The 22,276-nt window shown below is 36.5% G+C and overlaps 1 protein-coding gene across 7 annotated transcripts in view; it reads left to right on the forward strand.

Moving 5' to 3' along the window:
• THADA (THADA armadillo repeat containing) overlaps positions 1 to 22,276 on the forward strand; it is a 166,607-nt gene that overhangs the window by 87,725 nt on the left and 56,606 nt on the right. For 6 of the 7 annotated variants that reach the window (XM_071739456.1, XM_071739451.1, XM_071739453.1 and 3 more), the window contains exon 30: positions 17,756 to 17,871. In XM_071739456.1, coding sequence (XP_071595557.1) covers positions 17,756 to 17,871 — 116 coding nt within the window. Of the gene's footprint in view, positions 1 to 15,481; positions 15,554 to 17,755; positions 17,872 to 22,276 lie in introns of those variants that run through there. The other variant, XM_071739457.1, reaches the window with a different exon arrangement.

Raw genomic sequence — 22,276 nt, forward strand, 5'->3', positions numbered from 1 at the left:
ACAGCACAACTTTCATGAAGTATTGGGATTAAACTAAGAAAAGAGAAATTCTCCTATAGGTACAATTTGCAAAATGAATAGATTTTTAAATTTCATTTTTATTTTAGATGGCAGAGATATAGAAAACAAATATTGCTGCATAGTGTTTTACTATTTACCACTTAGATCTTCCTGAAGAGAGTTGAACTATTTTAGATACTCTCTGGTTAACTTGATTTAGACCTCCCAGAAGAGCAATTGAACCCTTGTGAAGTCTGAATTTCTTAAGTGTTCAATTCTATGCATATTTCTTGCACCTGTTTTGTATTATGAATCGTTAAGTATCTCTCATGATTAGTCAGGAAAACAATCCTATCATTCTGTCACAGGCAGAGGATGTTTTTACAGTTGGGAAAGGAAAAGTTGAAACTTGTAAAGTCTATTGAATATATAATATATCTCCTAGGTGGTACAGTGTATTAATTTAGTACTTCATGGAGTTTGTTTTTCATCTCTAAAAACATGTTTTCAGTCCCACCCACAAAGGAATTTTTTTTCTCTTCCTTTTGATGTAGAAACTGTCTTTAAAAGTTTCAGATCCAAAAAAAAAAAAACAAAAACCAAACCTAATCCTGGATTATCTTCCTGGATACTCTTTTTAAAACACCCATCCATTATAAGTTCTGACTGCTTGAGGATGTATAAAAAAATACTTGGGAACAGTGAAACAGTGAGAGCTTTTTACTTTGCTGTGTTTTCAGGAGTTCAGGCTCTAGTAAGAAATGTGGAAAGGTGCTTTCTGTGGTCTTTGGAAGCTTTCTCATCTGAGAAAGCAAACTACCCTCCACAAAAGAAGGAAGCTGAAAAAAATCAGCATTTAGAAGAGTGCTGGATGGGAGAAATCAATGAAGGGGGATGGGTGGTTTTAAGTGGATAGATACTTAGTAAAGACAGCCACACTGAATGCCAGGATACAAGAATCTCAAATAGTAGAACAAAAACTTAAAAGGACAGGAGGAGAAAAAGCCTGGAAATTTAAGAAAACTGTACAAAGCAAACACCAACTAGGAATAAGTCACTATTCCAAGGCATGAAAATCAGTTTCAGAGTCTTCATGAGTCAAATTAGAGGGTTTTGTGTGAATGTAGTATACTTTTTCCTGCTTCGGTCAAGTTTAAATCATATTACTTGCTTTACCTTTTTTTTTTTCTTTCTTTTTCCTGTTTATACATCACAGGCATTTCTTTCAGTAGTGTTTTTTACCACAGTTTTTTCTTGGATTCAATGACTTCAGAAAAGTAGACATTCTAGAATAATGAAGTATTTATTTTTATGGCACTAAAATTTTGTAGGAAGTTTTCACATGTGACTTCAAGTGGTTTTTGTTTTTTTTTTTTAACTGAGGCTCTAAATTACTCTGAATATGAACTGGTGGCACACTCTGGAAATGTGTTCCTTTGATGCTGTTTATTCGTGGGCCAGAAAAGAATGGGAAATGGATGTCCAGGCTGAAAAAGGATTGTACAGAAATTTAAGCTACATAAAGAAACTACCCAGGACAGACAGTTTGTGAAGGGGAAGGACTAACTTGAGGAAGCTGTCTTACTCTTGTATAAGTGGTGGAGGGTTGTTTTGGTTTGGGGGTTCTTGTGAGTTTTTTTTGTTTTTGTTTTGTTTTTTGAGAAGTGTAGAGGTGGTGTCTTACTGTAAGGATCTATGAGTATGTTTTGCTTTCAGGTGAGGGGCTGTGTAAAGGACCAATGCACTATTTAAAGAACATTTGTTTTTCACCTTCTAGGGTAGCAAGGTCTCAGTTCTGGGGCATTGCTGCTGAAGCCCTCAATGAGTAGCATGTATTCTAAGTTGAATCACAAAAAATATAGCTTCCAGTGAAGCTCCAAGACTTGAAGTACCCTGCAGAACCTTTGTCAAGTCCTGGACACAGGCTTGGTGTGGTCTGACTGCAGAAGAGGGCAAGGGAGATGCCAAGAGGGTGCTAAGCATGTTTCTTGATTTATTGCTTGTCCAGGTCTCTCCTTTTCTCTACTTCTTCCTTTCATAAAAGGTGCCAGTTGTCTCTGGATCATTGGAGTCTCCTTGATGTTAGGGAGTGTGGGAACCTCCCACACAACTTCAAGCAAGCAAAGAATGAATGAGGCTTTTTGAGGCATGATAGGTACCAGGTGGTGCTTCTCTGTCCTCCCTCATTCCTTCTCAGGCTTGCACCTCTCCATTTCCCTGGCACCCTCAAGATCAACACCCTCCTGCCAGCTCTTGTTTCTGGTGTTTACTCCTCCATAGCTCTGTTCTGGACTGCGTCCTCTCTTAAAGAGTCCTGGTAAATTGTTGCTTGGTGCAATAGATCTGTTACTGTGCTGTCAAGTGTGTGTTGATGTTTATTTTAAAGCTTATCCTTCTGATTCATATCTACAGTATCTTGGTCTGGTTTTGGCAGGAGACCTATCCATATTAGAGTGCTTCACTCTGGCCCGTTATTATTGTGGAAAATAAGCAATGGTTATTATTTTTTTCCCTCAAATTTAGACACATATTTCCATAGATGCAGAAAGGATTTTGTGTCACAAGTGGCTGTTGGGAAAGCTTTAAGCCTTGGAAATCAGATGTGTCCTTTTTTGGTGCACTAACAATGCAAACAGCAATAAAATTAAAGCTTCTGTTTTACTTACAGAAACCATTTAGAAATTAAGCTCTTAAATATTTATGACCTAGGTATAAGGCTTCTTAGCACCTTTTCTTTCTTTCCACAGTCCCAATGCATGTGTTTGTTTAGCTTTATAATATTAAGTTGCTGTTCTTCAAGGAAAAAAATAGTTTAAGGTTGGAACAGCCAACTCACTTGGTCCCCACAAAACACTTCTATAGCAAACAATATGCCTATTATGTACTTGTCACACATTTGTAGATTGCAAGAATCTTCCATTTAGTCTTCTCTGATTTTATGACTGTCGTGTTTCATTGGTAAGACAGACACCACTGATAGAACAGGAAACTGTAGAGACCAACAATAACTTTTTTCCAATGGAAGTACATGTGGAACTATTCTCATCTGTGTGTTTCACTTGTTTCTTTTAATTCGAATTTTTTAACCTATTGAATCGTTTTGTGCCATAAGAAATACCAGACATAGCCTTTGCTCTTTGAAATAGAGTCACTTTTGAACCCTGGTAAACTCAAGACAAATATGCCATTTTAAATTATATTGTCAGTATCTTGTGAAACACCCTGCATACTTCATACTTTTTAGGCTATTATGTTAATAAAAAAAGTAATTACTAGCATTGTAGTAATACATGTGTGTCATGGTGATGTTGCTATTTTCCCATCTGGTGGGTACTACTTCCAAAAAACCCTGAGGAAGATTTAGTAACAGTCCTGAAGACTTCACATGTACATCTTGTTGCCAAATTGTTGTTAACAGTTACTATTTCCTGATATAAAACATACAGCATGTGTTTCTTGTTAGATGTGTACTGTGTATGTTGCAGCACAAAATCACAGCCCAGAGATAGTCCTGAAGCATTTCAAAAGGATAGAAATTTGGAAATTACCTTTGGGAGCTGCTCTTGCATAGGAGACTTGTTGAGCTGGCAGGACTTCAGTGCAGTGATGCTAGTGACCATAAAAAGAAAGAAATGCTTCCAACAATAGTAATACTTTTTTATACTTTATACTTTTTTTTTTTATATATACTTTAGAGTCAATTATTTATACTTCTGAATTACCATATTGCAAGAAATTATTTTGAAATTAATCAAACTAAAGTAGATTCTATAGATTATTAGAAACTGATGAGGTGGTATTCTTAGACCTAGTTTTTTCTGTTGGATTATTGTATTATGTCAGACATTAGAAAATTATATTAAAGCATCAGGCGTCTTCTGTTGTCAAATGTGAAAGAAAGATGTTAGGAAAGCCAAAATGAACATTTTATGTTTAGCTAGTTCTAAAATATGTAAAATATGGTGTCTCTGGCACTCAGAGATCACTGGGGAGAAAAAAAGCTGTCTTTGTAATATCCTTTCATAATAAAAGCATAGTACTGTTTTCTCAAAAAAAAAAAAAAAAAAAAAAAAAAAGTTGGTATCAGTGAGAAATACATGGTATTAAAGAAGGAAATAGAACTACAAAGCAGTGTAACCCTTGGAGAGTTGTTTCGTGTTCTTCATGTTTCATTTTTCTGAAAAGCCAATTTGTGCTCTTAGATATGTAAAAAGTTATTTATAAGACTTTTCACATACATTGAATATACAACATTGTAATTTTAATCTAATCTGACCTAAGAATTAATACTTCTAATTGCATTTCCTGTATTCTGTAATGTGGTACTTTGTGAACAGTTGAACAAGAAGTTCATTTCATTTGAACTTTGTGAGCTTCTGTGATCACATGGTCCAAATAAATTATCTCAGCCTTAATATTGTCTAAATTGAGTTGCAGATGTTGTTAAATGTATCATGTCCAGCTCTTAAATTATTACTGCAGTAACTTCTTGGGTTTTTCACTCTGAGTGTGGTAGGATTTGATATTAACAATCAGCTTTCCTCAGAGAAGTCCTTATAACCACTGAAGGCTTTGACACTTTATTCCATCAGCTGTTTGATTAGTTCAGTTTTGGTGATGTTTTTCTATCAGCCTTTTCATTTCAGAGTAATTTGTGTTCTGTCTGAGTCTGATAGTTTAATTCAGTTAAATTTCATTCATATTTGTGAAGATTACGTAGGACAATAGGAAAACAGACTAAGAAGTTGGGAGTCCATTATTTTTTTCACTCAGTCAGTAGATGAACGGGGCTTATAATGGCTTTATTTGCATGGGTGATCCCTGGGGTTTTACAGAAACAACTTTGCTGAATGCAGTTACAGTACCATGGTCATCCACAAAAATCCTCAAAAGAATTGCAGATTTGCAAATACACAAGCATAAACACTTCAGAGGTGTCCCTGGATAATGGACAGTGCCATTCAATTTTGGTGTCATGCAATGAGCAGGAGGCATTTATTGTCACATACTGATAATTTAATTCATAGAGAAGCTTGTTTTGGGTTTTTTCTGTAGTTAGCTTGATTTTCCCAGGAAAAAGAAGTGTTACTTTGCGTGGCAGTTGTAGTATTTGTCCAATTTGTCCAGTAACCAAAAGAGAGAACCAAATGACAAACTTGAGGAAATTTTTTTCCTTTCTTGGTTTATAATACAAAATATTCATACTCAGTATTGTACACAGTGTTATCTGTTAGAGGATATCAAAGATTTTTGGAAGAAAAACTGCAGTGTCATCAGTAAGTATTTTATTTAGACCTTTTAACCTGTTTTAAAAAAAGCTTTTACTCTGTTGTTATACATTCCTTACTGGGAGAGCACTTCTCCTCCTTAACGTGAAGTTAATAAATAAACAAATAAGTCGACTCCTCTTTTGCAGCAGGTTGATAATTTTTAATGTATTGTAAGGTCAACAAGACGGATAAAGTGTACAAAGAAGGGTAAGGATTGTTTGGAGAGGGGGAAGAAGGGAACTTGTTTTCAAGTAAGATTCTAGTGTTTTTCCAAGTGCCGTTAACTCACAGTAAGTAATTTAAATGAACTACTAAGCTACCTTCATGGATTCAGTAATGTCTGATGTCATCTTGTCTAGCATTTGATGTCATAATTCATTTTGTTGTCCTTTTTGCCAAATTGAAATATTTTTAAGGTTTGACTGTATTTGAAGCCATCGTATTTCTTATTGCTGTATGCACTCCACTGTAGTTTTAATTCTACAGTAAATTTTATTTGTTCACCCCCAAAAGTGGTATGTTATGTGAGAATCCTTTAATATAAACTATCAATCTGCAGCAAAGTCTGCTGATGATCAAGACCTTGGCTAATTTGTGGTCAGGATTTAGGACAGGATATGGCACAGATATATCCAGGGCTCTGAAAAGGGTTGCAACACTGTGATAATGTGGTTAGGAGCCATCCTGGGTGACACCTTTTTGCAGCTTTATAGTTTATCAGAGGTTGTCAACAAAGTAACAGGAATGTATGAGAGAGGGGAGCTGGTGACTTCTACCTATTTCTGTTCTGCCATGCTCAGTCTATAAAGTGACTGAAAACTGTTTTTCCTGAAATGAAGTTTAGTTAACTAAAGGTAGTAAATGGAAAGTGTTTAATTTGTTAACTGAAGGAACTATTGGTTTTAGTGCTTGCTCTTGGGATTGCAGCCACTAGTAAAATACAGAAGTGACAAGATACTGTCTGTTGAGTGGTGGGTGGGGATGAACTCAAGCAGGACCAAGTTGGTACTGATTGCAAAGAGGGAAAACACTGAAGAACCCATTGAGATACTGTGCTCACCTCGTGTTTGGTGTTTGTAAGAAAAAGGGTATGAAGTATCCCAGTAGGTCATCGCATCACCAGTGCAGAAAGGTTTTCAGCTGGCTTGAGCCCCTTTGGCCTGTAGTGAAATGAGTCCATTGCCTGGTCATTGTTTCATTGCCAGTTTTAAGGATTTAATGCCAGAGGATTTCTGTAGGCTCGAGCTCTGCAAACAGCTTGTGCACAACAGTCCACATCCAGCTGATCATCACTGGCCCTCTCTCCTGGGAATTGTTGCTGCCACAGATCAGGTGCTGCTGGTCCTCCCTGAGCCCTTTCCCTAAAAAGAATTTAAGATTTGCTCAATGTATATAGCAGGCCTCTGCTAAAATGAACAGCTCATGTGACTGAAAGGAGTGGAGAATTTGCTTTCCTTAGAAGCCTTGCTAGGAGGGTTGAAGTTGTCAAGCTTCAGCAGGATGCAGGGTATAGGTATAGTAGAATAAGGTATATAATATAGGTATATGGAGGGTATAGGCACAGTAGAATCAAAGGGAAGCATGTACAAATGTTGGAGAAGGTGGTCATAAGTTAGCAAATGAGTTGGAAGAACTTGTTTTTCAAAAAAACTTCCTGGTGCAACAACTGTTACTGTTGACATTCTTGTCAAAAACACATCTTACCAATTGCATGTGAGTGGAAGAGGGAGGGAGAAAAAGAACACTAAAGAACAGATCTTCCTAATGCCTCTGAAGAGAAGCAAATTTCACCATTTTTCTTTGGAACTTGTCTGTTACTGATGAGTTTTCTGAGATAGAGTTGATCTGTCATGATGCTGGTGGTTGTAAAATGAAGTGTGTGAGCCTATGAGAGTTCAGGAAATGTTTCATAGCTTTGAGTCTGGTGCTTTCTGTGATAGTGTAAAATGCTTGTTTGTCTGGGGGAAAAAATCCACAAGGCAATTAAGCTTTTTAGCTAATTAAAATCAGAAGCAGTATTTGAGCAGTTTTGGGGAGATGTAATCAGCTGGCTAATGAGATTAAACTTTGGGAGTGAAAGAGAAATGTATTGCAGGTAGAATTCCAAGTGTTCCAAACAGAGTTGTAAAATTCATTAATGTTGTTCTCTGATTATGCAGTTAGCCCTTTCCTTGCCCTTAAGTTTACCTTGGCTGGGGCACTTGCAGTTAAATGGCACTGTGAAAATTACTGGAAAACATTAACATTAGCTTGTTATTGTAAACTGACATCAGACTGAGCTTGATGGGAAGTAAAAATTTATAAATAGCTTGTCCATATGCATAGAACAAAAATCTGCTGAGTTTCAGCAGTAGCATGATTCATGTATTTGCTGTAGTTTGTTTCATCATAGTTTACCTATGTTTTTACGAACTTGATGGTTTCAAAAAGTATATGATATCAGCAGAAAACTTGGGGAGGATCAGTAGTCTAAAAGTGATAACTCTGAGGAAATACTGTCTATATTTTCTGTGCATTCATAGTCCGACAGGCTCCATCTTACCAGCACACATCTAGACTTCCCAATGTTTTCTCTGGATAGCAAAGTACTTTCAAAGTGCTTAAGGATACTTGAAGCATAAGTAATTTCTTTCTCCTAACATTCTCCTCATGTTAGTTCTGATGTACATGCTTACTATCTGTGAATTGGAACTTAAAGGATCTTATTTAAGCCTGTCTCTGGGATTCATCCCCTGTAGATTTTAATTAAATTACTCAATCTCTTTCTTTGCCTGCAATAATAATCTTTTTGGAATATGGGGTGCAGGGGGAGACTACAAAAATTGAGAAGCAATATAAGTAAACATACCTTATGTAAGTAAATTATTACTTATAATTACATTACATAAGTAATTACATTTTATGTAAGGATTACATTACATAAGTAAAAATCTTTATCATTTGTAAAAAAGAGAAAAAACGTGGCATGTTTTTTGGGAAGCCAGCCCTCTTTCACCTGATCTTCCTTGGTGGAAAGTGGCTGTATCCACATGCTCCTGTGCTGAATACTACTGCCTTGTAGTACAGTGACACTAAAAATATAAAAATTGGCTGAGGATTGTGTTTTCCCTATAGTGGTACAGCCCAATGGGGTCTTTTTACATAAATTGCTTTCTAGATGATACTGTAATGAAAAAAGAAAGAGTTTGAATTACATGCACCTTCCTCTGTACTTTTGGCCTGCCTTTGTGAAGTGTAACAGCTCATTTTCAGTGTTAACACTTGGAATTCATTTTGTCTTACCTACAAGCTAGGCCTGCACATTAGCTATGTTGTCTAGACAGAAAATTACCTCTATTGTATATTTCAGTTGCTTGTTTCTTTTTCGTAGGGATAGTTTTGTCAGAGGAAAATTCCCATGAATTCTTCCTGCATTCAGCTGTGTTACTCTATGGCAGAGGGTTATGGAGTTCTGGATCTGGGCACCAACCTGGATGGTGTGTGATGTATCTGTGTTGCTGATGTCCCCTTTGTTACCAGCAACCAATTGTGAGAAAATTTCCTTTAAGGGGCGGGGGAGGAGAGGACACACACACATTTTCCCTATTAATTGCACTCCAGGAGATGTGCAGCAGTCTCTGCTGTGGAAGAATGAGTTCAGCAAGCTTTATAGTGTTGGCTTAGAGTGCAATCAACAATTTTGAGTTCCCTCAATGTAAGTGCAGCCTTTAAAAGTGACAGCATGCTTGTAAATACCCAGCAGTGGAAGGGGAAGTCAGTCCTGTTATGCAGAGGCATGTACAAGGACAGCTTGTGACTGACTTCAGGTATGAATGAGTAAAAACTTTGGAAGACATAATATGACCCTTACAAGCAGCACTGGTTTGGGGTTTTTTATGGGTATAGCTACATTCACTTTGACATTTAAGAGGGAAAAGTATTCCTTAGACGTTAAAAATCCTGAATGCTTTTCTTCTGTTTGAGAGAGACCTGTGTACAATTTTCTCTTCTGTAAGTTTAAAGTTATTAACTGAAGTAATATTCTTTTTTAGTCATTTTCTGAAGCTGCAGTTTGCTTGATTTTATGCTATGATATGAATTTAGGAAATAAAAGCACCAGCTCTATATAGCTTAGTCCTAATTATTTCCTCAGCTTGTGTGCAAAGGCAGACATTCCTGAGGCACAAGATCACCTCTCCTGAAACCAGCAAAGCTGCAGGGTCAAGTAGCAGTGTACTTCTTAAGCACTTTTTATAAACATGTTTGTACTGACTGTGTCTCTTAGCTTCTTAGTGTCAGTGGGGTAGCTCTATCCTTTAATATTCTTCCTAATTGTAAATATCCCTCAGTAAACAAGGGTGTGTACCTTGGACTTTTATTTGCATTTTGTCTCCTTCATGTGGACAAGTGCAGGATAACTGTTGTGAGGACATAGCCTGGGAAAGAAAAATTTCCAAATGTTCACCACCACCCCCCAAAAAAAGAAAATTACGAAAAAAAATGGTTAAGGAAAGGCGAAAGCTTTATATTCTTTGAAGCAGATGGATTTAGGACAGTGATGGATGGGATTTTATGATAGCAAGGTCTTACAGACTTGGAAGAGGAGACTTCATGGTGTGCTTTCTGCTGTTAGTTCCAATCAGAAATACAGGCTGGGCTTCATTTTTGACTGCTTCCAACATACCTTCTGGTCAGTTTTTTTCTCTAGACGTTTGGTTACATGCTGCTGGGAAGATAATGGGTATGTCTGCACAGAGTAGAAATGCCACCAGCTCCACAGTAGCCTCTTTCATCTCTGGTCAAGCCAGCTGGTTCAGAGGATGTGTGTGTGAGATCTGCACTTGCCAGTCATCTTTGCCTTTTCTTAGCACTGTCTGCTCATTAGGTTTTTCTCTTTCCTCATCAGCCAAGCCTTTTCTGCCCAGCACGTGTAACTTCAGTTATAGGCTGAGTAATAGCTTTTGAAGTATATTAACTCCCAATGATAAAAAAACATCCTAATAATTATAAAGTCAGACCTGATATCAGGTTTCTGTGCAAACAGGCAAATGGTGTACTTCTAAGAAATTTTAGCTAGAACTTTGAGGTGAATAACACTGAGTATGATATTAGCTGCCAGCAAACTTCTTATTGTTTTGTTTTCTCCTAATACTGAATTTGAGCTGCATGCACAAATTCTAATCTGAAATTCAGTTTCATCCTGACTAAAATAGGAAGAAAACCCCAAAGAAAAACCTAATAAAAATGATGTTGTTATGACTTTGACCTGTGAAATTTCACACTTGTTCGTTTTAGACAAAATCAGGAGTTTATCCTTAGTTTTAAGAACATGTTTTTAATGATTAATGTTTTGGAATACATATCTATCACTGAAAAGAGAGATGATTTGCTATTTTCCAGCTTTTTGTACTTTTCATTACTTATGCTGCATCCATAATTTCCACATTATTAAGCAGCTGTGTTATTCTTGCTCAGTTATGTCGAGTTAACTAGTATTGTATTTTATTCATAATTTTTAGATGCTTTCATACCTTATTTTACAACTTTTCAATTCAATCAAAACCTGCTTGCCTGCATTTTAATTAAAATAACTTGATTCTTTTATAAACCTGGCTTTATTAATATTGATGGATATATTTGGAAGATGGATTTAAAAGCCCTACTTTCTCATTAATAATAAACCAAAATTGTGTAATTAGATGATGAAATGTGCTGACAAAACAAAGCTGAAATTCAGGAAGAATAGAACTGTCAACCAGCTGTTGCTTTCAAGGAGAAATAAAAATTGTGCAGTTTTCAGAAAAATACTAGCGAAGGGAAATATTTTCATTTCAGTCTGTGTTTAATTCATGGAAATATTCATATATAATCATATATTACAAGAACCTAATTTATATTTGGCAGAAATAATAATCTCATCTGTTAGCTGTGAAATTACCATCATGAAAGGAAAGACTTCAAAGAAAGGAGGTGCTAGGAACAAAGGATGCTGCCTATAATAATGTGGTATATATAAGTGATCCAGAACTGGAAACAATGTAATAAATGATGGCTTTTCTAACATATTTATTTGGGGATGGCAAGTGAATTGATTGATACTTGTAATTCCTCTTCAATATATTGTCATTTACATCCACAGTACACTCAGAATGTTTACACACACACACCCCCAACACCTTATCTCATTTTTTCACAGAATTAAGTACTTCAGTGGAAGTATTTAATTATTATTAATTAATAATTGCAGTAGCACTGATTTGGTCACAGAGCTGCTAAACCTCAGAGTGTCAGGGGGTGACTCCCAGGCCACGGGTGCCACCAGGGCTGTCTGCTGTGGTGCCTCTGAGCTCTGTGTGCTCTGCTTCTGTGCTCAATGTAAACTATTACCCTGCAACGTGGGGAGCTGGGACTGTGTCCATACCATCTTTGCTGGGGATAAAATATTACATTTATTTTCCACAAATCCAAATTTTTGCAGACCAGGGTGATACAAGAAGGTAACTAGAGGGTTATAAGCTCTCCAAAAACTGGGGGGTGGTTGCTGGAGGTTTTAATCCCATTGTAATTATCACACGGGCACTTTTCATCTTTGAGAAAAAAGGGATTTTTAGGGTTTGCTTTTCCCTAGAGATGATTATTGTAACTTTGAACATTTTATCATCCTAATAAAAGTGCCTTCACCTGTCAGAGCAGCTTGCCAATTTTTATCTACATGGTCATAGTAGAAAAAATGAGCCTCGCTTTCAGAATGCAGAGATAACTTGGCAGTTGTGTTTATCATACAAGAAGAATAAAATTTTATCTGCCTTTAAATGAGAAAAGAAAAATGATGTCTGAGGTTTTCTCACTAGCCTGTTAAAACTCACGCAAAAGCTTTTGATGGAACAATTCTGAAAAACCACATTTAGCTTAGTGCAGTGATCTCCTTACTGCTGCCATTTTGCAAACACCCTTTTTTTGGCTTTGCATGTTGCTTCAACCTCCATAGTTTGCTGAGTGGCATATTTTTCCAAGCTTAGTATTTACACAGTATTTTCTTTCAGATGGGAAAACATCTGAATTCTTTGTATTTTTTTTTTGTTTTTAGAGGGTTAAATAGTCTATGCTGAAAACATACGGGCTAGGGTGGTGTCAGTTTTTTGTTTTTTTTTTTTTTCTTCAAGAAGCACTGAAATGAACACTGGGAGCATTGTTTCAGTCTTGTGCTTAGGAATGTGAATATTTGTATTGTATACTTAATTTCATCCCAACATTGCTGAGGGCATGTATGCAGAAGTTTCATTGTGTCAGGCTGGCATAAGGGGAGAAAAGTTTAGCTTTTCACTGAGAAGTGTGAAGTTATAAAAACTTCAGTGTGTTTTTTAGGAAATCTGATTGTTTAAAAAAAAGCATTTTGTGCAGCGTGTTGAAAACTGTCTTTTCGTTTAAGTTACAACATGTGCATGTGGAACATCAGGTATCCCCCTAGTCTTTATTTATGTATGAAGTTAAAAATCTATTATAAAATTTTGAAACCTTAGTTCCTCTTGTAAAATAAATGCTAATGCTACAAAATGTTAATTTAAATTAAAGTGTGTCACAATAGAACAATTTTGTGGCTATTACAAGGTTGTGCTCTATTTGCAGTGCCTCTTGGCATAAAAATTTTTTAAAACACTTGCTGAATTTTCTATTTTATGCAAGTTTTCATGCACCCTTATTTATTTTATTGTTCTAGTAGTGTATTTCACAGCTTGAAAAAAGCAATTTGAGGCAATATTAGAGCTGCTAAAGATAATGATCAGCTTCATATCATATCAGAGTTGATTTGGGGGAGAAAAATGTTTCTTCCTGCTTCTCATGATACATTTTTTTGACTCAGCTGATGTCTGAATTTAAGTATTTTTTTCAAACAAATAATATCCATTTTTTTCACTTAATCATCCAAAATGAATACTTGGGAAATAGCAGATGTTATGTCTTAGGGTCTGCTTGGGTACAAAGAAAACACTTGAACTTTATCATGTCATGACAGGAGACCCAGAAGGCTCTCAGTGATGTAGCTGAAAACTTGCTGTTTTGTGAGGAATGGATGTGAAAAGGACAGAAGGATGTGTGTGCTGATAGACCAGCAGGGAATCAGGCTGCTATTTGCTTTTTAACCTCTTCCTCCCCACTTTCCTTCCTCTTCTTTTTCCCCTGTTCTTGAGGCTTGTACAAGGATGAAATACAGTGTCAAGGAAGGGAAGGAAAGTGCTGGAAGTTGGAATGGTTGGAGAGCAGAAGAGGGCTTCCACTCACAGACATGCTACATCCTTGGGTTTTGCTAATAAGGAGAATGTGTCAGAGGTGAAGTGGGGTTGTGATGGTTTTGTTGTTTGGGTTTTTTTGTTTTGTTTTGGTTTTGCTGTGTTACTCTGTACTAAGAAGTCTTCCCATGCTGGTGGTTTTACGTGCATCGGGTTAGGACATGCTTAGAATCTCATTGATCAAAAGGTCTCAGAATAGTCAATTGCTGGAGACTCTTCCCCACTATTTATCAAATTATCTGGACTTTCCATGGCTTGCACTGCTTTCACAACTCTTGTGCAGGTTGATGGACAAGTCTGTACTGCTGACTGCTGAACAGTCTGTGTGGAGAAAGAATTTTGTGAGCATCCAGCAACCTGCTATCTTTAATGCAGGGTTCTATGTCTTGGGTATTGTATCTTCAGTTCTTTTAAAAAGAAGTTTTTAAGAGTCTAACTTTTAAAAGCTTAAAAGTTCTTTTAAATCTGCCATCTTTAACGCAGGGTTCTAGGTCTTGGGTGTTGTATCTTCAGTTCTTTTAAAAAGACTCCAACAACATCTCAAAGATGCTTTCAGAATGTTTTCTTGGTGTTTAGTTCATGTAAAATTTAAAGATAAACACTGTCATTCTGTACGTCTTCATAAGCCTTGCTATACAGACTGTGCAAATCTCTCATAAAATTACCTTTAAAAAAGAAAATAATCATTAATAGCTTGCCTTTGTGTAATAAAAAAAAAACATTCTTACATACCGAAGGAACACCGTGACCTTCTTGCCTTTACGTGTAAGTGAGGAATGTGGCAGAGGATTTAAAATCGAGTACTATTTTGGACTTGAGGAGGTCCATGTGCTGGAAAGTTTACTCTCTGTATCTAACAGCCTCATAAAACTTGTTACCTCCCCATGCAAATATTGCCTGACTTGTAGTATTAGATCATGGAAGCTCCAGTAATGTCAGCCAAAAAATGATGTATCACACATGATAGAAGCAAAGAACACTGAGGTTAACTTACAGATTGCTTGTTTGTTTGCCTCCAGTTCTAGTTGACATCAAGTAAGACTTTGAATAAAACATGTGGATGTGAATTACAATTTTAAATTTAGTTTAAGCATTCTAAAATCTTTTTGTAAAGAAAGTTTTGTAGGTCTCTAAAATTTGGTGAGGAGGTCTTGCACTGAAATAATGAGAAAACTGGGATTTTGCATATATTAAATGTCGAAACAGAGTAAGCTGTAGTAGTTGAATGTTGTCTTTGATGAATACTAACATTTTTCAAGAATGAATCAAATTCTTACATGAGTTGCACCTCTACATTTACTGCTCATGTCTTCTGATTTTTTTACCTGAATAGTATAGAAAGTATATGATTCATATGCAGACTGAACTGCTGAGGAGTTTTAATTGCATTTTTAGTACTGAGTTTTCTTCCTGGACTAATTGAAATCCACAAATTTGACCTATGCTCAACTCTCCCTCTCTCAAGACCTTTTGGATGAACTATTAAACTGCTTAGATTTCCTGTGTCTTTAGGAGGGAGACTCTCTGAAGCTGTGTTCAAAGCTGAAGTGATTAAATTAATTTAAGCTTCTAGGAAAAAAATATGATACCCTCTTCATAACTGTGAAACAGATTTGATATTATTGCTTAGAGGTAAATCCCTTCTCATTCCTGGAAATGAACACAAGCACAGAACAATAAAATCAGAAAGGTTAAGGCAGGAAATGGTTTTCAATTAGCAGAGGGTATAAAAGGCACTATGAATAGCTTCAGAGAAAAAAAAGAAAACAATAGATACTGTTTTCCTTTTTCATCCCTTTTCTTCTGTAGTCCATTACTTAACAGAGATTAAGGGCAAGCCACAGGAAGTACAGACAAACTAATAGTAGTGGCAAATTTGTGCATTGTTCTTAATGAAGTAGCTTATTCTGAGTAAATATTTATATAAATAATTTTAATAAGCAGGCAATTGCACAGGCAAGATCAGGCTAAAGAACAGGATTCAAGGTAGAGATCTAGAAATAAATGAAAATTAAGAAATAAATGAAAATTAAGAAACCTTGGAAAGACCATCTCTGCTGTCAACAAAATGATGTGCAGTACAGAAGACTTCAGAAGATTTAAACAGAAAAGTCCAAGACCAGAGGTATCTTTCCAGTATGTTTCTTGCCTACAGAGCACCTGCTAGCAAGGGAGACAGGAGTTTACTTTATTGTTCCTGTCAGAGGGGCCCAGTGGGATCTCTGTATTTAATAAGTACCTCACTAGGAAAAAATCTGGACTGACTGAATGGCAGCCAGGGAACAGTTGTTTACTGTGAGAGCAAGGGTGGGAATGGAGAGGGACACCTTACCTCAAGGGCTTGGATTTTGAGGGTGAAGCACTAGAAGAGGTTCCATACAAGTGTTTTGGAATCTGCTTGCTTGGCTGTTTTCAGGCTTAGGACAGTCAGACATTTGTTCCATCGGAGACTGTTTAGATCCTGCCTCAGTGTTTGTATGGATTAGATAGTCTCTTGACATCTCTTCTGTTTCCATGCGTACTTGAAACCACTGCAGCTGTTTTTCCACTTCAATAATTTCACAGAAAATAACCCAGATGAAATTGTGTCAAGTTAATGCTATGCGGCAGTGCTCGTGTTTCCAAAACAAGCAAACAAACAAACAAAAAAATAACCCCGGGCACAAGTGACAGCTGGAATGTGAGGGACCAAGATCTGGGATGTAAAAATCTGGATGTAAGGGGTTTTCTTTTCCCAAAGTGAAGTGAAGGCCTCAGCTTGGCCCGTTAGTCATAAAATTGTCACTTTGCAAATATGATGTGCTCATACTCTCTCGCATTGAGAGTGTTTCCATATAAAATGCTCATGTAGGTATTTTCAGAAGTGGTCTGATAAAGCCTCTAAAGCTTCCTAAATTCTTAATTCTTTAGCTTAACTTTGTGGAAAAATAGAATTTCAATTTTGGAGCCTGTAAAGCAGGTTGAAGAAAGACAGAAAATTAGTACCCTGTTCCTCATATTCCAGCTTCCAAATGGCACATGCATGCAGAGCTCCTTAACCCAGGCAAGAGCTCTCCCATTAGGCTTCAGTACTGCACCACATGTCTATGTGTTTTTCCATATAGAAATCAATTAGCCTGGGTGTTACTTGCAAAGGTAAAAGCTAGGAAATTAAAACTAAGTGGGGTGTTAGGAGTGTTGCCACTTTTCAGAAGTGTGTGTCAGGCACCCTCTCTTACATGCAGAGAAGATGGGTACCGGGGGGCTGGCTTGGAATATCCCTCTCCACTGTGCACTTGGCTTTCAGATATTCTCCAGTATTTCTCCAGTATTTCTTTTTCGTGCTTATGATCTAGATGAGTATGCATCTATTTTTTTTTAACAGTTTTCTATATACTCAATAGTACTTGGGGAAAAAAAATGTTTTTTTTAAATCAAAGGAAGGTCTCTAAGAAGTGGAAATGTTTGCTTTGATAACTGTCTGACCAGAAAGCTACATACAGGTCATGCTTTCAACTTTGGTATCTTGAATTCTTTCCTTCATGATAGCTAGGGCACATCTAAGTCTTTTATTTGAAGCTCTGGAGGAGATAGCACAGCCCCAGTCCTGGGAAGGGTGTTAGCATCTCCCTCTTCTGTAAAGCCCAGCTGCCCACTGTGTCTGAGCAGAGCCCTGAGTGAAGGATCTTGGGAGCAGGATTACAGATACTTTTCTGTCAGTACATCAGACTGGTTACAGATGATGATTCTTGTGAGCTCTTTGCTCAGTGTGTGGGTTGTGGGGTGCTGGGCACTTCTAAACACTCTTCCTTGTCTCCTCAGTTGTAGTTGGATGATGCAAATGGCCCCACTATCTGGTGAGCCAGGCTGCTGGCCTGCTCTGCAGACAGAGGGGATGGCACTGGGCAGCAGATGGTACCTCAGAAAGGTTGGAAATTGAGGAATGCTTGAGTTGGCAAGGGCCAGTAGGAGTGGTGCTCATCTGGCTTTCCTCTGCTCACTTCACAAAAGTTAGCATCTTCCAGCACATTCTGTGTTGTGTTCAGTTGCTGTGATAAGGGAATCTTAAAGAACAGGCAATTCAAGGTTTCCATTTGTTGTTATGCCAAATGAATACATATTTTTCCTTGAGTAATAGTTGTTCACTTTGCAGGTGGCTGTTTTTGTCTTAGTTATTTCGAGGAAAAGCAGTGGCAAGAAAATCTAGTTTCAACTTTTTTTTAATTATTTTTTCTGTAGGTTTTTCACTTGCTGCAGTCGTACCTAGAATCAAAACAACTTTGTAGCTCGGACTTCCAGCAAGGACTGGGTGACATCATTGCCTGTGTAGGAACCAAACTGTGGTTGGCCAAAAGGTAAGATAAAATACAACATATATACATACACAAAAGTTACTAACATGTGGAAAGCTTGGCTGGTGGTTTATTTTTAAAATTGTTATTTTGTCTATGTGGACAGATTTATATCTCCAGAAATGTGCAAAATTCAGATACCTTATTGTCTTGCTATTTTATTTAAGAAGATATTGTGGTGTTTTGTGTTGGGTTTTTTTTCAAAAACCAAAGGATAAAAAAAACATAGGTACACTTTACCTGTGAGCATTATTGTTTTTCAGTTTTCTCTTCATTCTCAGCTAAGTTTTTAAAAAGAACTGTGAATGAAAATGCCTGCAGAAGCAGATGTTTTGAGAAAGGGATGAATGTTGCTTCTGGACTAAAAAGAAGAAAATGGCACATTTTTGGGGGTTTTATGTTACTATTTTCTATGATTCTGACCTTTACAAAAAAATAGTAGAAAAATGTCATAGCAATTGTTGAAACTATCAAAAGTATTTAGCAGCCCACAAACCATCCCAAGATAGTTTTGGAAACAATTTCCTTAGGTTTCTGCAAAAGGATGTGCAGATGACTTTTTTTTTTTTTAAAAAAAAACCAAACCAAAGTGAACAACCCAAACCAACAACATAAAAAAAACCAAACAAAAAACACACACACAAGAAAAAAAACCAAACAAAAACCCCCATGCTTGATCTCATCAATTACTTTTGATATTTCCACAAAAAAGTTTAAAGGAATCAGTTTTGGACAGAGATTGCAAGTCCTTACATCAGTAAATACCTGGGTAAAATATCCAGAATATAGTTTGCACAGTGGGGAGAGGTTATTAATGCTGTCTAGAGTGGATCTTTGATAAAGCCTATTTTTCTTTGTGATCATTAAAAGCAAAATCATGATATGGAAAAGTGGGTTGAGGAAGTCTTTTGCTAGTGCTGAGTTGGAGCAATAAAGATACAGTTGATCTTTGAGAATTACAGAAGTATCTCCTGAAACAGTGAGAGGGATGATATAGCAATAAGCCTTGGTGTAAATACTTGTGAAATTATGTGCATTAGTAAAGCAGTCCAGACTTTATTTGTGGAATGAGTGGCCAGCTGAGCAGACTTTTTGTTTGAAAAAAATCACTCTGATCCTTGATGGAGTCCAAGAGGTGAAGCAGTAAATATAATCTTAAAAATGCAGAACAAAACTGAATCTACACTTTGTGTATTAGTCTATGTTGTATATTTGAGAATTATGTTATGAATATTATTATTATCATTCCCAGAGAAGGAACAGTAGAAGTGAGAACCAGTAAAAAGACTATCAGTAAGTGTAGAATTGTTTCTGGATGAGGAATGACTAAATAGGCTGATATATTTTTAGCTTGGAAAAGGGGCAAGTGGGAGGGATGACATGGAAAAAACATTAATACTGAGAATCACATGGGCAGGAGAGATATTTAGCAGCCCTTCCAATGCAAGGTGGCAGATTTAAAAAAATAAAGAGGAAATTTTTAATGTCATTTTGGTATAGCTGTAGGATTCCATGATGAAAGGTACTGTTGACTTTAAACCTGTGTGGATTTTTAACAAATGGTTGAAGAGAGTCATAGAAGAAAAGCCCAGTAAGGGTTACTAAGTATGTAGGTACCACAGTTGGCTCAAGAAGTTTTTCATCAGCCTTCAAGGTTGAGAGAGATTTTTTTAGAAGGTTTTGCTGTTCATACACTTTTCTTTCCTGTGCATCTGCTGTCTGCCCCAGCTGGAGACATCAAGGTAGATTTGATGGACCTTTTGACTTGACTCATCATAAGCATTATGAAGTCTTCAAATGAGAATGGTAATTTGCTTAATTACATTAAATCCATTGACACTGTCATAAAGAAAAAAAACCCAAACACTAGAGGCCAGATTCAGTAGGAAGATACAACTGTTAAATAATTCAAACCTCTTTCTCCTGCAGCAAGTATGTATGGGCCAGGCTCTCTTCATTACAGATTTTAAATAAATTCTATGTTTTATGTGTATTTTTCAGACATGGTTTTTAATACTTCAGGCAAAATGATGCTGACTTTTTTTTTTTTTTTTTTTTTTTTTTTTCTTTAAGATCTCCATAAAGGATATATTTTCAAGCTCTCTCTAAAAAGTCATAGTACATGGTATAGGTATTAGCCTCAAGAGATGTATTTTCTCTTTCACTTGCCTGTAAAAAGCCACAGATTTATGTGCTAATATTAGCCCTCTATCTGTAGCAGGTTTTAATTTTGTCAGTTTCCTGTAGCCTCCTTTTAATATTTATGCATTTGCAGTTATGCAGTGAATGCTATGGGTAAAGTTTTTTTAAATGTCTTTCTCCCCATAGTAAAATTTTGTATTATGAACATAAAGGTTTGTGACACTAAGTTAAGGCATTGGTTTTTCTACAGACAGAAACTCTTTTTGCAAATTTCCAATGTAAGTTATAGTTCCATATAATATTTTGCCATTTACATTTGGTTGTGTAGATCTGTACAGCTATTTTATGATGAATGGTGGGCTTTCAGGGTTTTGTTCTTGTTTTCTCTTTCTCTTGTTTTAACTGAGTTTTGGAAGGTTGCTTAGCAACTGAGTTGTGAAACTCAGTTTAGTCCAGCTGTGCAGTTTTCTAGATGTTGGGCAAGTGTATCAGGAAACCAGCACTTTATCCCTAACCTCTTTTTAGACTTCTTGGTACACATCTGCTGCTGGTCACTGTCAGAGAGGGTGGGGGCTGGTGAGAACCTTGGTCCACGTGCAGTCATTCTTAACTTTCTTATGGTTCAGGCAAGTAGAGTGAGTACCACAGAAAAAAATTAATTAATCTCCATCTGTTTCTTCTGCCTGTTTCATTAGTAGATAACTTAGCATGTCACTGATACTGCAGTGCAGTGATTGTTAGAAAAGATGGTTTGAAAAGAGGGCTCTTCTTAGTCTTAAATGGGTAAAAAACAGTTAAAATAACAGAAGAATGGTTTATGAATTAAGGGAATTGTTTCCAAACATGAGCCTTGATTCAAATTTCTGTGCTAGTTCTGTTAACTTGTTGCTGATGTTCTTACAGCTACATACTTCTTTTGTACTATGGAACAAACTTGTCTGAGAAACTCAAATTACAAAATTTTGGATTGTGTAAGTGGTTCCTAAAAATGAGACTCAATTGTCATATATATATATGCATATGGAGGAAAAATTATAATTTTTCACCTGTTTGCTGAACTGGATGGGGTTTTTTTGTTTGTTTGGGTTTGATTTTTTTTCCTACCTTTTCATGGCCAGAATGTAATTTCCTTTCGTCAGATTGCATAAGTATAAAATAGCTCAAGAAATAATTGCAAATTCCCTGTAATATACTAAATCTCTTCTCCCTCTTCCATTCCCCCACTTGTCTTTGCTTTAAGAGAGTAAAATAATGGCTTTCATTCCCCAAACTGATTTTCATGAAGAATTTGCTTTTTTGTCTGTTCTGAAGGCAGACTTCTCAGTTAATGGGACATGATTTTTCTCCTTTGTAGCATATAGTAAAATATCAGAAGAAAATCTTTCCTTAACTTTCCTTGGATTTTTTTTACATATTAAAAATACTATCTTTTTTGAGTATGCAGAAGTAGGATTTCCATTTTTTATGTTTTGGTGAACTGAGGCCTGCCTTCCATCTACTTCTCAAGGTGTTTTTTGAAACTTTTCACTTTACTTGCAGGCTTATATTTAATTTAGTGGGCTTTATTTTGTTTTAGAATCTACTTCTTAGTTAGTCTAAAGTGATTTAGTAACATTGTTCTTTCCCCCACCCCCACCAGCTGAGCAGACTTTTTGTTTGAAAAAAATCAGTGTTAGGTTGTGGTATTTTTTGCAGTTATGGGAGATGCAGGGTGTTTGAGAAGAACAGAAATTTTAAAAATACATAAAATGCTTGTTGGAGAACTGAGGTGATGGAATGAAATGGTGGAAATCAGTCTGGTAATATATATCTTTATATAAAGTAATGTATATCTTTATATAAATTATCAATATACCAAGCTAAGCCTTTGAAAGAGTTCAAAACTCTTCCATATGAATTAAAAAAAAAAAAAAAGAAGTAATTTTTAGCTCAACTGCATACCAAGGAGTTAAAAAACCAAATAGATGCTGCCTTCTTCATAAATACAGCAAGCTAAAGAGCAGCCTTTGGAACTGGTAATTTGTTGTACAGAAATCCCAGAAATATCAGTCTTGTTTCATTTGTAGCCTTTGGCATGGCAAAGTATTGGTACTGGAAAATCTGAGAAATCATGTCATTGCACAGCTTTGCTATAGGATGCTGTCTTCCAGTGCTTTTTAGTTTGTTTTGGTTTTTTTCTGCCTGCCTTCTTGCTGAGACCACAGGAGGGGGAAAAAGGCGTCGAAGTTCTGCCAGAAGTCAAGTAACATTCTCTGCTAAACGTGAG

The sequence above is a fragment of the Heliangelus exortis genome, chromosome 3 (assembly GCF_036169615.1).
Source record: "Heliangelus exortis chromosome 3, bHelExo1.hap1, whole genome shotgun sequence".
NCBI lineage: Eukaryota > Metazoa > Chordata > Aves > Apodiformes > Trochilidae > Heliangelus > Heliangelus exortis.